This window comes from Pelophylax lessonae (assembly GCF_965119305.1).
Source record: "Pelophylax lessonae genome assembly, chromosome: 1".
Classification (NCBI taxonomy): Eukaryota; Metazoa; Chordata; class Amphibia; order Anura; family Ranidae; genus Pelophylax; species Pelophylax lessonae.
Genome location: NC_138768.1, coordinates 728,653,037 through 728,668,515, shown reverse-complemented (window position 1 = coordinate 728,668,515; position 15,479 = coordinate 728,653,037). Strand labels below are relative to the sequence as shown.

The following is a 15,479-nucleotide window of genomic DNA, read 5'->3' as shown; positions in this document are numbered from 1 at the left end:
CCTGTGGAGTGCACCCACAGCAAGCAGCTTGCTATGGGGACACCCGAGCCGAGCTGCAGCTCCATGTATCCATTCAGACACAAGCTGCTTGTTCGGCCCCTATCCCGGATGTCTGAGGCATTCGTGGACATCGGAAAGAGGAGGAGGCCAAGGTAAGTATTAGGGGGCCGAGGGGGGCTGCTGCACACAGAAGGCTTTTTATCTTAATGCATAGAATGCATTACGATAAAAAACCTTCTGACTTTAAAACCCCTTTAAAATAACAGTGTTCCTGGATTGTCTTTAATATTATTATATCCTACAAATTATTGCACACCCTACAACTTAACTTACTTCTCCTCTATTGGAATTTGTAAAATGCTAAGCATACATTTTAGAAAATAATTATAAATGCTCATATATTTACAGAAAGAAATTATGTTTTTGTAAATCTGTAGATTGTGAGTGCAAAGTTCCTGCAGACTTTACCTTCAGCTCAATGTCTTTCAGTTAGAGAGCTGGAAGAAGAGAAACAGTCAATAGACTACGAGTGTAATGATGATGACCACATTTATGTTCTATTGAGAACCATCTGCCACCAGATGGCCATGAATGAACAAGTAAAACCAAAATTAAGCAGCGCTAGCATATAAAAACTGTAATAACAATTTAGTGATATATGTGAAATAAATAAATGGATAAATAGTCCTTGTGGAATCAGTGAAGAAATCCAAATAAAGTGCAGAAATAAATAACTTAAAGGTGCTCCAAGGTGATGTTGACCCCTCTTGGCTCCCCACTCACCACAATGCCAGATTGTAAGCGCTTGAAGTATATGCTACACAGAGCCTCCTTTCATGGACTATCATTCGGTATATTCATATATCCTCGGATAGAAGTGGGTGTGATCCGCCTCCGTATCCACCATTAAAATATAAAAGGACCGCACATAGTGAAGTATGTATTTAAAATTAATTGCCAAATTAAAGGTCTAAAAACATACTTACAAACAGAATAAGTGGTATCGCATTAATCACAGTACTCGTGGGCGCCGCAATTGGCGTGCGTTCCATTGTGTGACCAGGAAGTGCTTTACCGGAAGTGACGATACGTCTAGTCCGTGCCGGAAGTTGCGTCAACGCGTTTCGCCATCCCTCTGGGCGTTTTCAATTTTTTCTAAATTTTCGCTCTTTTTTTGTTTATAGCGCAAAAAGTAAAAATCGCACAGGTGATCAAATAGCACCCAAAGAAAGCTCTGTTTGTGGGAAAAAAAAGGACGTAAATTTGATTTGGGTACAGTGTCGCAGGACCGCGCAATTGTCCATTAAAGTCACGCAGTGCTGAATCGCAAAATAGGCCCTGGTCTTTGAGCAGCCAAATCCTCCAGGACTTAAGTGGTTAAGGCAAAAAACATATTTCTGATTTTATTTTCAAAATAGTAAGTAAGTAGCTCCGAAATTAGAATGGGAAGGCAAACACACATGAAATTGACTTTCACAGTGACAATGAAAGCAGTGTGCAGCACAGATGATGACACCTCACTGACACGTCCCCTCATGAGTCACCGAGCAACAGTCTCTCTCCACACCAGGTGGTCACTTCAGGCCGATTGGCTCCCTTGCACCATGACTTCACACGACACACCCAGGCACCGCCTCCACTAGACCAACCCCCTGCCAGTGCTGCCCGAACACACTGTAGCAGGCACTTGGATTGTCTCTGCCAGCTTTAGACTGGAACTGTGCACCCGCAGTTCTGAACTGAGCGTCACAGCTATATTTTACCGGCAACCTTTACTGGCACTGGCACTGGCATTTGCTGGCAGGAGAAAAGTGCCTGTTTTTTTTCTGGCTGCCAGAAAAAATGCTGGCCATTGGCAACACTGGTTTAGATATGCTTAAAAGAGTAGTTATTTGTAGGAAGGGATGTATGAGGTGATTATATTATTATGAAATCTTTCCATTCTTGGAATATACGTCAAAATGCTGATAAAATTCTATGACTTTGGTTCTAATTTCCTTTTCATCTCTGGTCATGTTGAAACATTGATTACTGAATCTTTCTCAACCTGTGCTTTAAACTGTTTACTTGCAGGGGAGGAAGTACGGAATCCACAGAGAGCAATACCCATTGGAATTGTGACCTCCCTGTTGGTGTGCTTTATGGCGTATTTTGGAGTATCAGCAGCTCTGACCCTAATGATGCCATATTACTTGTTAGATGAGAAGAGCCCACTGCCTGTTGCATTTGAGTATGTGGGCTGGGGTCCTGCTAAATATGTTGTGGCTGTCGGTTCTCTTTGTGCTCTCTCAACCAGGTAAATACCTAACTACAATATCTAAAAGGTGAACAAGACTGTGACAGAGTTCATTGTGTTGAAAATAGTGTATTGTGCTGAATAAGGAACATAGTATAAAGAATGACTTTCTCTAGATCATACTAAAGCTGGGGTTCTTGTTGCGGTATTAAGCACAAAATTGTAATATATTGCAGTTTACCAATCGTTGGATGTGATGACACACCTCCTCTTTTAGTGAGACACAACTCTGGATGAAGGAGAACAGGGGTCACAGCAGACAGCAGCATTGTCCGTTGGGGGGGGATGTAAGATGTACTAGCATATTTAAATACATTTACAAATGGAAGCCAAACTCCACATCACACAATATACTCAGTAAAAGCTGTTTTTTTTTTTCTTTTGGAACAAGGGTTTTACATGAAAAAATAAAAATCTGATCATTGTAAGCATCCCTGCTAATAATTTGTCTCATCCATGTATACTGATACAGCTGGAAGAGAGCTAAAAAAGAAAATTATTGCAGCCATCACATCTAAGAACTGGTGAGCTGCAATATATTAAATATTTGCTTTTGGGTTTAATACCACTTTTGCTAAAATATAATTGCAGCCTGATTCTCCAAATCTGTTTGAACCAAGAAGGGGAGATAAATTGTCAGAGTGTCAAGACCCTTTTCTATATTCATCTTCCAGTTACTGTATACAGTTGTTATGCAAACACGTAAATACATATGAAACGCAAAGTGCATGATGAGATCTATGTCATTATATTCAGTTGCATGTTTTACATGTCTGCATTTTTCCACACAGTTCCAGTGGCATTGACCCTAGGGGCACAGATCAGTCATGCATTTGGCATGCTGTTTTTTTTTTTTTTAACATATTTTTAAGTTCTTAAAAAATAAAAAATAGTAGGGTTAGGGACTAAAGAAGTGTTATGAGCATGAGCAAGGATAATTTGCAATATGCAGTAACTCATAGCAACCAATTAGAAATCACTACTAACTGAACCAACTATGCTGCCCGTATACACATAAAAAATGAGAAAGTTCACCCATATACAGTGCATCTTGAAAGTATTCACGGCGCTTCAGTTTTTCCACATTTTGTTATGTTACAGCCTTATTCCAAAATGGATTGCATTCATTATTTACCTCAAAATTCTACAAACAATACCCCACAACGACGGCATGAAAGAAGTTTGAAATCATTGCAAATTTATTGAAAACAAAAAATAAAAAAAAAATCACATGTGTGTGTATATATATATATATATATATATATATATATATATATGTGTGTGTATATAAGTAAATTTAGCCTTTGCTCAATACTTTGTTGAACCACCTTTGGCACCAATTACAGCCTCAGTCTTTTTGAGTATGATGCTACAAGCTTGGCACACCTATTTTTGGGCAGTTTCTCCCATTCTTCTTTGCAGGACCGCTCCAGCGCCATCACTTTGTATGGGGAGCGTCAGTGCACAGTCATTTTCCGATCTCTCCAGAGATGTTTAATCGGGTTCAAGTCTTGGCTCTGGCTTGGCCACTTAAGGACATTCACAGAGTTGTTCCGCTCCTTTGTTATCTTGGCTGCGTGCTTAGGGTTGTTGCCCTTTTGGAAGATGAACCTACATCCTGAACTGAAGTTCAGATCACTCTGGAGTAGGTTTTCATCAAGGATGTCTCTGTACATTGCTGTGTTCATCTTTCCCTCGATCCTGACTAGTCTCCCAGTTCCTGCCATTGAAAGACATCCCCACAGCATGATGCTGCCACCACCATGCTTCACTGTAGGGTTGGTATTGGCCAGGTGATAAGTGGTGCCCGGTTTCCCCCAGACATGACGCTTGACATTCAGGCCAAAGAGTTCAATCTTTGTTTCATCAGACCAGAGAATTTTGTTTTTCATGGTTTGAGGGTCCTTCAGGTCCACAGAGAAAAGCTGGAGCCCTGTCATCGTGTTCTTGGTCACCTCCCTGACTAAGGCTCTTCTCCCCCGTTTTCTCAGTTTGGCCGGATGGTTCCAAACTTCTTCCATTTATGGATGATGGAGGCCACTGTGCTCTTTGGGATCTTCAATGCTGCAGAATTTTTTCTGTACTCTTTCCTAGATCTGTGCCTCAATACATTCCTGTCTCGGAGGTCTACAGACAATTCCTTGAACTTCATGGCTTGGTTTGTGCTCTGACGTGCACTGTTAACTGTGGGACCTTATATAGACAGGTGTGTGCCTTTCCAAATCATGTCCAATCAACTGAATTTACCACAGGTGGGCCCCAGTCAAGTTGTATAAACATCTCAAAGATGATCAGTGGAAACAGGATGCACCTGAGCTCAACTTTGGGTGTCATGGCAAAGGCTGTGAATACTTATGTACATGTGATCAAACAAACTTCCTTCACGTTGTCATTATGGGGTATTGTTTGTAGAATTTTGGGGAAAATAAAGAATTTAATCAATTTTGGAATACGGGTGTAACATACAGTATCTCACAAAAGTGGGTACACCCCTCACATTTTTATAATTATTTTATTATATCTTTTCAACAACACTGAAGAAATGACACTTTGCTACAATGTAAAGTAGTGAGTGTACAGCTTGTATAACAGTGTAAATTTTCTGTTCCCTCAAAATAACTTAACACACAGCCATTAATGTCTGAACCACTGGCAACAAAAGTGAGTACACCCCTAAGTTAAAATGTCCAAATTGGGCCCAAAGTGTTAATATTTTGTGTGGCCATCATTTTTTCCAGCACTGCCTTAACCCTCTTGGGCATGGAGTTCACCAGAGCTTCACAGGTTGCCACTGGAATCCTCTTCCACTCCTCCATGACGACATTACGGAGCTGGTGGATGTTAGAGACCTTGCGCTCCTCCACCTTCTGTTTGAAGATGCCCCACAGATTCCCTATGGGGTTTAGGTCTGGAGACATGCTTGGCCAGTCCATCACCTTTACCCTCAGCTTCTTTAGCAAGGCAGTGGTCATCTTGGAGGTGCGTTTGGAGTCATTATCATGTTGGACTACTGCCCTGCGGCCCAGTTTCCGAAGGGAGGGGACCATGCTCTGCTTCAGTATGTCACAGTACTTGTTGGTATTCATAGTTCCCTCAATGAACTGTAGCTCCCCAGCGCTGGCAGCACTCATTCAGCCCCAGACCATGACACTCCCAATACCATGCTTGACTGTAGACAAGACACACTTGTCTTTGTACTCCTCACCTGGTTGCCGCCACACACGCTTAACACCATCTGAACCAAATAGGTTTATCTTGGTCTCATCAGACCACAGGACATGGTTCCAGTAATCAATGTCCTTAGTCTGCTTGTCTTCAGCAAACTGTTTGCGGGCTTTCTTGTGCATCATCTTTAGAAGAGGCGTCCTTCTGGGACAACAGCCATGCAGACCAATTTGATGCAGTGTGTGGCGTATTGTCTGAGCACTGACAGGCTGACCCCCCCACTCCTTCAACCTCTGCAGCAATGCTGGCAGCACTCATACGTCTATTCCCAAAAAGACAACCTCTGGATATGATGCTGAGGACATGCACTCAACTTCTTTGGTCGACCATGCCAAGGCATATTCTGAGTGGAACCTGTCCTGTTAAACTGCTGTATGATCTTGGCTACCGTGCTTCAGCTCAGTTTCAGGATCTTGGCAATATTCTCATAGCCTAGGCCATCTTTATGTAGAGCAATAATTATTTTTTTTTTAGATCCTCAGAGAGTTCTTTGCCAAGAGGCACCATGTTGAACTTCCAGTGACCAGTATGAGAGAGTGAGAGCGATAATACCAAATTTAACACCTGCTCCCCATTCACACCTGAGACCTTGTAACACTAACAAGTCACATGACACCGGGGAGGGAAAATGGCTAATTGGGCAAAATTTGGACATTTTCACTTAGGAGTGTACTCACTTTTGTTACCAGCGGTTTAGACATTAATGGCTGTGTGTTGAATTATTTTGAGGGGACTGCAAATTTACACTGTTATACAAGCTGTACACTCACTACTTTACATTGTAGATAAATGTCATTTCTTCAGTGTTGTCACATGAAAAGATATATAAAAATATTTACAAAAATGTGAGGGGTGTACTCACTTTTGTGAGATACTGTAGCAAAAGGTGGAAAAGTGAAGTGCCATGAATACTTTCAGGATGCACTGTATGCCATCATTATCTGCCCATTTATGTTGTCATGTTGAGACTTTTGTTTGTGCCCTTTGTACATGGCTAAATCTGTAAAAGCTGAACTTTAGGCAGCTATAAAATACACCAATGAATGCAATTATCTGTTTATTAAAAAATCACCTTGTGAATGTTGTTTAACGGTGGATACTGTTGATTAACAAGTCAAATTTTTGCTGCTAGTCATCCCCTGAAAAGCAGTACTCAGTCTAGGATAGTTAGAAGCAGCATTGGGAGCCAGGCAGGTGTGATATATATATATATATATATATATATATATATATATATATATATATATATATATATATATATATATATATATATACGTGCTGACAGATAGCAAGCCAATAGAAGGAGTGCAGAGAGATGACTTATTGCTGTTCTGCTGCTCCTTTATCAGCAACCTGGATGTACAGGCTGACAGGGATTTGTACATTTCAGAACTTGACTGACAAAAGGAGAAACCTTTGTCAAGTAAAACTACATATATGTATTTTATCTGTGTGTTTATCTGTTTGCCCACAGTTCAGCTTTACATTTGTTAGCATCTTGCTTATCTGTTTTGTTTTTTAATTGTTCAAGTTGTATGGCACACTTTTCATCCAACATTATAAGTGTTATATTGAGCTCTTCAAATCCAGACCCACTTTTCAATTAGCGATCTCCTTGCCTGACCTGGCTCAGCTTCCTGGACCTGCTGAAGCTTAATGGGGTGGTGGATATATGTGCATCTGTCATAAGCCAATGCAATACGAATTTGCTTTCATAATAATATGCACTTACAAAGAGTCAGCCTTCTGCATTTATTACAGTGATCTGAATGATGGTTTTCAGCACATGTGTTTCTGCTATGGGGCTTCTTTACTTTCCTTTTCTCTAGACTATGGAATTCTCATCTTCTAGTTTCAACTACCCCTTACAACTCATATCTATAGGATTTTTAAAACTGTGTACAAAGAGCATCCTATTTAAATAAATGACTACAGCTATAAAAATAAAAAAGCGTAAGTGCGTACTCCCCAGTGGGGACAGTGTATAGCACAATTGCTCCGATCTCCATCCCAGTCCCTCAGTGCATAAACACTCATTTTTTTGTATCAGTTTAGTTGACTATTTGCCTGTGCTCATCTTTAGAATGTATTGTAATCATAAATAAAATGAGGAGGAATTTCTCAATTATCTACTTGTTTAAAGTAATCTCACTTGTTTCACCTAGGAAAACTTTAAATATAATTAAGGGGTACTTGAAAGTTGAGTTAAGATACCCTTGTCTAGATCATCACAGTGATGTTTATGCTTGCCTTGTAAATATGTAAAAGTTATTAAATTTGCAGAAAAACTCAGATCTTCACAGTGTGACTGTTAACAGAAAATAGAGCACAGCTTAAGGCCGAGCATTACTGGTCCCTTTCTGTTACCAAGGATGTCCCCAAGGGGTAAGCTGACAATGTTGCTCATCCCAAACTGATTTAATCACTATCCAGTTAATGTTTATGATGACAATATATTTTACATTGAAATACTAGGGGTAGTCCATCCAAAACTGAACTTTAGTAGATACGGTTGAATTGAACCACCTAATTTCTTATATCTCTTACAGACTCCATCACTTTTGCTAAACTCTCCATAATATAAATTAAAACTTCAAAAATGAAAACCTAAAATAAAGGGTTTCCTAGAAAGAGGATGTTAAATTCTCACCCCTCCTGCTGCTCATGCTGCTGTTTGCTGCAGTAGTAAGCAGGAGCATGGTGAAAACGTCACTTCTGGGAGTGTCAGATTCATGGTTCACCACTGTGCTAGATGGCTTGATCCATTACCCCTACATCACTACTTTGTCCTGTATTGAAATGGGAGGTTGATGGGAGGAGCTGCAACATGCTATGGGAAACCAGAAATTTGACACTCCCAGAAGTCTCTCCATCAAGGCAATTTTTCCTTACAACTGCATCAAACAGTGTTCCAGGCAGCAGGAGAGGTTAGAAGGTTCTTCTTTGTTATGATCCCTTTCATTAAACATTTTAGGTTTAACAAGAGAGTTTCTTTAACAGTAAAAGTGAGGCACCCAAAGTAGAAGGAACCCAAGAAGTTGGAAGATATCTAGTTGGAGTCCTTTATAAACAAAACAAAAAAAGATTAGTTTTGGGTTGACTGCTAAAACTTGGTAAATCAGGCATCAGGAATGCTCTGTACTGTATACAGTGACACCTGCTTTGATTAGGATGGGTGAAGTTGAAATCTTGCTTCTTCTGATGTTCTAGGCTATCAGGCTCCATTAATTCTCTATAATCTTGAGGCTTTGTTTACCGTGGTGGTGGCCAGTTAACTGTAATTATCAATTAATTTCCGTCTCAGTCTTGCATGACCAGTGTTTGCCTTGTTGCATGTGTTTGATCTTTATTCAGTCTGCTCGGATCCATTTTTCCAATGCCTCGTGTAATCTATGCTATGGCGGAGGATGGCTTGCTTTTCAAATCCCTAGCTCAGATCAGTCCCAGGACGAAGACCCCTGTAATTGCCACCCTGTCGTCTGGTGCAGTGGCAGGTGAGATTGCTCAGAAGTAAACTTTTTATTAATGACACAAAAAAAAGGAAACCTTTTTTTACTGTGTAAATTGATTATATTTGCTTTGTTTGTTTCACCTTCTTAGAGCTCTGAACTTTTCCTACACATGCTGTACTTAAATCCATTTTACATCCTAAATTTTTTTTTGTACTTTCCTCCATCATTTTTTTATGATGTACCCTTGAGAACCACATAAAGCTAAAACTTTATCCATCCATAGGAAATGATTGCAGTTGTGCCAGGATGCTGGTGGGTTAATTCATATACTGGTTCCTTTAATTTCTTGTGGACTGCTGTAATTGGATCTCTCTGCCAAATTTTACAACTCCAAACCCCCTTCTGTTACTATTAAACCAAGCAGGTAAAACAAATAAGTAAATGGTAAATCCGTCAACCAAGTTGTGATGCTTTCACAATGGCCTCTGCAAGGGAGTAAACTTATGACAGAGACATCTCTCTTCAGTGTTCCTGAAAGATTTTAGAAACTGGGTATTTGCGTGTCTTCACAAAAATGCAGTATTAGTTTGGAGTGGAAGTGACCTTTAAATACCTGACATTTAAGTACTCTGTAGGTACGTGTGGTTCCAAGGGTATATGAGCTACTTAACAAGCCTTGTTTCATTCCCTTTTAGGCTTGCTTAGAGTACACTCTTGTAGTTCTTTAGTGCTGAAAGCAACTTTTCAACATCCATCATTTTTCTATTCTAGCCTGCTGGGCTCTATGTTTCCTCTTCCCCGAATTCTGTTTGCCATGGCAAGAGACGGTTTACTATTTAGATTTCTTTCCAACGTGAGTAAACGGCAGTCACCAGTTGCTGCCACATTGACTGCCGGTGTGATCTCTGGTAAGATGTGATAACAAACAGGATTTCTTGGACCGGGCTCATGAAGGTTTGCATGCAAGTTAGTTTATGGAACCTGCTTTTAGCCTTCTCTGCATGTAGGTCTTAGGTGAGCTACTGCCATAATTTAGGATTTATGCAAATTCAGAATTAATTGTACATAATTGACAGGTACATTAATCATTATTAAAATCCTCTAAGTCTTTTTTTTTGTCAATTACTACTTCTTAAACAAGGTATATATGCATGCATTATAATAATATATATGCATGTATTATATTTTAAAGCAAAGTATGATATTATATCTAATAACATATGGAGTACTTTTAAAGTGTACATGTTGCCTATAACAAGCTTTTTTTCTTTTGGACTGAATCAGTATGATTGTACACCTAGCATATTGGTTCACATATCAACAACATTAAGCTTTCGGGAATGGTCAATGATGTTAGTAACTAAGTATTAGACTGATTTCTACTCACAAAATGTCCAATGTATATGAGTGACATGTACACTTAAAGAATATCTGACTTATCTACAAACTTGCAAACTGAAACAAATTGGTAGCCACTATTTATTTGTGTCCTCAACCTTTATCTCTTTAATTGCCAGCAATAAAATTTAACATGACTTTAGAAATAAGTGATTGTAATATGTAATATGGGGTAGTCCTGCATCACCAGCCAGCTGTGTAAGTTAAAGCAACACTTTATTTTCCAAACGCCAAACAAAAACCGCTTACTTCAGCATGGAAAAACTAAACAAAACAATCCACCATTCTAGAACACAAAAATAAGCTTTTGGCTCACCGCTGTCCCGCACTTGTCCCACCAAAGGATTTTAAAGTTCCCACCAGTTGAGGGCTCCAAAAGTGTTACAAGAGCTCAGCAACAGTGTCTTAGTCACAAGGCAGCCCACAGTCCTCCCACAACTATGCCCTCCTTCACTTCAACTCACATACATCTGCTTACTGCTTACTGTTCCTTTTTAAGCCTCTCCTGCAGTCTAATTAACCCTTTCAGGACCAAAATCCACATGATCTGGGTTGGAGACTCCTTCCCACCCAAAGTCTCTCCAAGTTTTTGAACTCTAGGTCCCATATAAGGACTTAACAATCTTGTGAAAACTAAAAGTAAAATTTTCCCTTTATAACTGGAACCCCTCACCCTGCATGGGTGAGAATCCCTGAGCACTCCAAAACTGTACTCTTATCGGCCCCCTTAAAGGGACCACAGCCCAAATTAAGGGGACACATATCTCAAATTCAAGACCCAAGATCCCTGGTATCCTGTATATTTAGTATTTTATTTCGTGGAAAAGCAAGTGATGTGAAGCAATGCATAGAAATTAGTTTAGGATAATCAGTAAATGGTTTGTTCCAGCTTTTCTGAAAGAAAACCCAAGACTTTGTAAACCACACCAAACTCTAACTCCAATCTGCTTATATTAAAACCAAGTCCCTCAAATCTGAGTGAAGAAATCAAGATTAATAAGAGTTTTGCCTTAGTGAACAAAAGGACATTTCCAAAACTATAGTCAAGTATTATAGTAGGGGCACCTTTTTTACTAGCCTGGAGCAGCCCATAGATGAGTCAGTTTATTTTTTTGTTCAACCAGCAGGGTTAAACTAAAAAAACTGACCGAATTCCCCCATCCACACACTCAAGGTGGATGGGGGTAGCCTTTCTGCTAAACTGGATGAATTTTGATCTATGTATGGCCAGCTTAAATCAAATGTTTGCAAATTAACAATAATGTACCTTTCTGAAATGTACAATTTCACCCTTCTTGCATCTCTAAAAAATATTAGCAGTGTCTGCTGATCTATGAGAACTTTCATACAAGACATGTAATGAGAACACCATTTTAGTATTCTGTTATTAATTATTAGACCATGTATATAATTAAAATATACAAATAAATGGGATATTCCACAAGAAATGATCAGCAAGCCCATCTATTTTCTATAGAACGTCACATTTCTACCATCTGTCTCTGAGCATATGTCAAGAATTTTATTTTATAGATTAATTTCAGACCATCAAGAATTATGTTTTGGTCATATCTATCTATGTCTAAGACGTAAGCGGTTATCTGGTTTTGGCTGTTTTGTAAAGCTGGCAAAACATTGGGAGGTTTATGAGATTGCAGCCTTGACTTAAAGAGGACAGAGTAAATGGTGTTGCATGCTACAGATTTGTACCTTGTTGGTGAATTTTCTTTTTTTTTCATGTAAAATGTCCATCATGGCATAAATACTACTGAATAAAACTTTCCCATATTTAGCCCAGTGGAATGACTCTGAAAGCCTATCCTGACTCTAAACTCATCAGGGGCACCAAATGTGTTTCTTCTACGTGGTAGAATGCATTGTAAAGATTGAAATTACCGAAAGTAACTAAAACATCAAGTTGAAAAAACCATTGCTAAAGTAATAAAACATGATGGGCATTTTGCGGATTTCTGCGCATGTTTTTCATACATGTACACAATAGGGTGTTGCCTGCAAGACCAATCTTGCTTTGGAATTGGTAAACATTTTTCTTTGCATGTGTATTGCTAGTGTATTCTATACAAAGTGTATTAAACAATTTGTCAATGTGGACACCAATTCTAAACATGACAAGAATTACCAGTAAGTGAAGTCTGCTTCCAAAGATTAAAAATCATTTCCACTATTTAATGAAATAATACAGTTTTGACCTAATGGCCCCTGGTATTTAGTCATATACTAGGGTGGGGAGTAATGCTAGTTCCTGTTGAACTGATTACTATGACTTACCATGTCTGAATGGCAATCACTGAGGCACTAAAAATCAACAGTTCTGAAATCTGCAAATATTTTGATTCAAGCAAGGTGCTTTTTTTTTAAACCCCCCACCCCAACCACCACCTCCTGACTGTGTTGATGGGGGAGTCTAGCGACTTTCTTTGGGGTTGCAGAAAAGAAAATCGCAGCATCTATGGCTGGCTTTAGGGGCCAGTAGATGTCACTTCATGCGCTAAATGTGATTAATTTCACTCTGTAAATGTAAGGCCCACAGGTTCTCTATACAATTCAAATTAAGAGTTCATTCTGCAGGTAACAGTTTGGGCTCAGGCAGTAAATTTAATGTTTGGATTGGGCATAAATGCAGTCATTTCTTTGAACCTCCAAATCCTGTACTGATTCAAGTACATCTTGATGTGATGTTTCCTGTGGATTATAGGTTTTTGTAAGGTCATGAAAGAATATGATCTAAATCAATCTTAATAGGTTGATCATAGGAAGATATTTCCAGTCCTAGTTTCTATGGTAAATGGTTATACTCACATTCTAAATGCTAACATGCTTTGCTTTTTTCACTTTCTGCCCTTTTAGCTATAATGGCGTTTTTGTTTGACCTGAAAGCTTTGGTTGACATGATGTCCATCGGAACACTCCTGGCCTATTCTCTTGTTGCAGCCTGTGTTCTTATTCTCCGGTACAGTACATACTATTCATGTCATTTTCCATTACAGCAAGGAAATTGAGAGAGTATGACATTTATCTTCATAGTACTACTTAATTACTAGTTCTTCTGCATGTTCCCACTCCCTTAGTAATAATAATGTACTATGCAATCCGGCAGCAAGTAGATATTTTTTTCTAATGCAACTGTTCCAGTAAACCTAAGCCCTATGGGGTTGACTTACTAAAGGCAAATAGGCTATACACTTTGCAAGAGAATTTTCCCTTAGCTTAGTGAATAAGGTGAAAAGAGCCCTTTAAGAGGAGATATTATAGTGAAATACAAATATCTCAATGGTGATTCTAGCATAGAGGGAAAACTATGCTAGGCTCAGCAATAGCATGCAATGCTAAGGTGCATCAAGCAAAACCAGTGGTCCGGCCACATATTGAGTATGTTGTCCAGTTCTGGTCAGTAGTCCTCAGGAAGGATGTGATGGAGCTGGAGAGAGTCCAGAGAAGGGCAACAAAGCTAAAAAGGGGACTGAAGGACCTCAGTTACAAGGAACGACTACAAGCAATAAACGTATTTTCCCTGGAAAAGAGCCCTTTAAGAGGAAATATTATAGCAATATACAAATATCTCAATGGTGATTCTAGCATAGAGGGAAAACTATTATTTCTCAGGTAATTTAAAAGGACATGTGGTCACTCAATGAATTTGGAAGAGAAGAGGTTTAACCCTAAACTGTATAAGGGGTTCTTTAATGTTAGAACAGTAAGGGTGGTAAACTCCCTTCCACAGTTAGTGGTGTCAGTGGGAAATGTCAATAATTTTGAAAAACTCTTAAATTGGCATCTTAGAGAATGCAATATACATGGATATGGGAAATAGTATTGAAATAAACCCACGCTCACATAAATTAAACTGGATGGGCAGGTGTCTTTATTCAACATTTCCAACCATGTAACTACGTAATAGCCTTGCCTCTGTTATTGATTAATCACAGCCATGTGCTGAACATTTGCTATAACAGATAATAGATTAATAAATCGGAAGTCAAATTAAATTTTTTGTAAGTTTTGAGTGGGGGAGAGGTTGGAACACCTGGTTGAGAATGATTTCCCTTCACTTTCTGATGGTCTGTAACATGTTTGAACAAAAATTCAACATCAAAATGATCCAAAGATAAAGTTATCTGCAAATTTGTGCAAATTATGCTTCTTGTAAAATCAAAGTTGCCCCAACACATCCTGTCTGCCAAGGGTCCTTTTAGTCTGATGGATAACATCATTGATCAGTAGAAAGAGGGAAGAATGGGGTCGAGATGGTGTAGCACCCTGAGTACCTTAGCACCCTTCATCTCTGTATCTACTGCCAAAACTGTTTACTTTCAGGCTCTTTCTCCAGGAGGGAGTTTTTAACATAGTAGCTCAGAAAAGAAAGAAAAGGAGCAAATAACAGACAGGTAGACATGTGGAAATTAGTTCAGGGCTTCAACTTTTGGCTCTGTATGTAAATATGAGAGGATCATTTGCAACATTTCATATTTGCCTGACTAGAACAAAAATAATAAAAAAAATGTACAAGCTAACTGTATTTTACTTATTCGTGAGCACAATAAATAATGAAAAAAAGAAAAACGACGCATTTTCTTTTAACTAGACAAACACTTTGGTTTTATCATTTATTATAAAGTTGTTGTGTTGTTCATTGGATATACTATTGTCACTGTAGCTGAAACACTGACATCAGCTTTTGCTATGTTCACCTTCCAGTTGGACCTTTCGGTCTGTCCAGACTTTTTTTTTTCTATTCCCCTTCATGCATTCCAAATTTAAACTTATCCTTAGTTGCCCTTGCAGCTGTCTAGATCAGTATGCCTACAACAGCCACAAATTAATGAATGCTTGTGTGACTGGCTATCTTGGTAAAACCTCCATTGTGTTATAATTCTGTTAATAAAATAAAAAAATTTTAATCAATGCCCTAATACAGTTTTTTCTCATTTTCTGGCATGACCTCTATGGTTTATTTTAGCTGTATACAGAGGAATGCAATATAATGTATGATAGAAGAGTAATCGGTGTTTGTTATTTTGTAAATAATGTAACTAAACAGCCTTATGATCTCATCCCTGGACTTAGATTGTGTTCCAGGGGAATAAAGG

The 15,479-nt window shown here is 38.9% G+C and overlaps 1 protein-coding gene across 2 annotated transcripts in view; it reads left to right on the top strand.

Annotated features, from left to right (window-relative positions):
- Positions 1-15,479, top strand: part of SLC7A2 (solute carrier family 7 member 2) — a 78,757-nt gene that overhangs the window by 44,557 nt on the left and 18,721 nt on the right. Inside the window, exons 6-8 of one of the 2 annotated variants that reach the window (XM_082265002.1) lie at positions 2,074-2,296; positions 8,876-9,015; positions 13,240-13,342. In XM_082265002.1, the coding sequence (XP_082121128.1) occupies positions 2,074-2,296; positions 8,876-9,015; positions 13,240-13,342 (466 nt within the window). Of the gene's footprint in view, positions 1-2,073; positions 2,297-8,875; positions 9,016-9,744; positions 9,882-13,239; positions 13,343-15,479 lie in introns of both variants that reach the window. The other variant, XM_082265003.1, reaches the window with a different exon arrangement.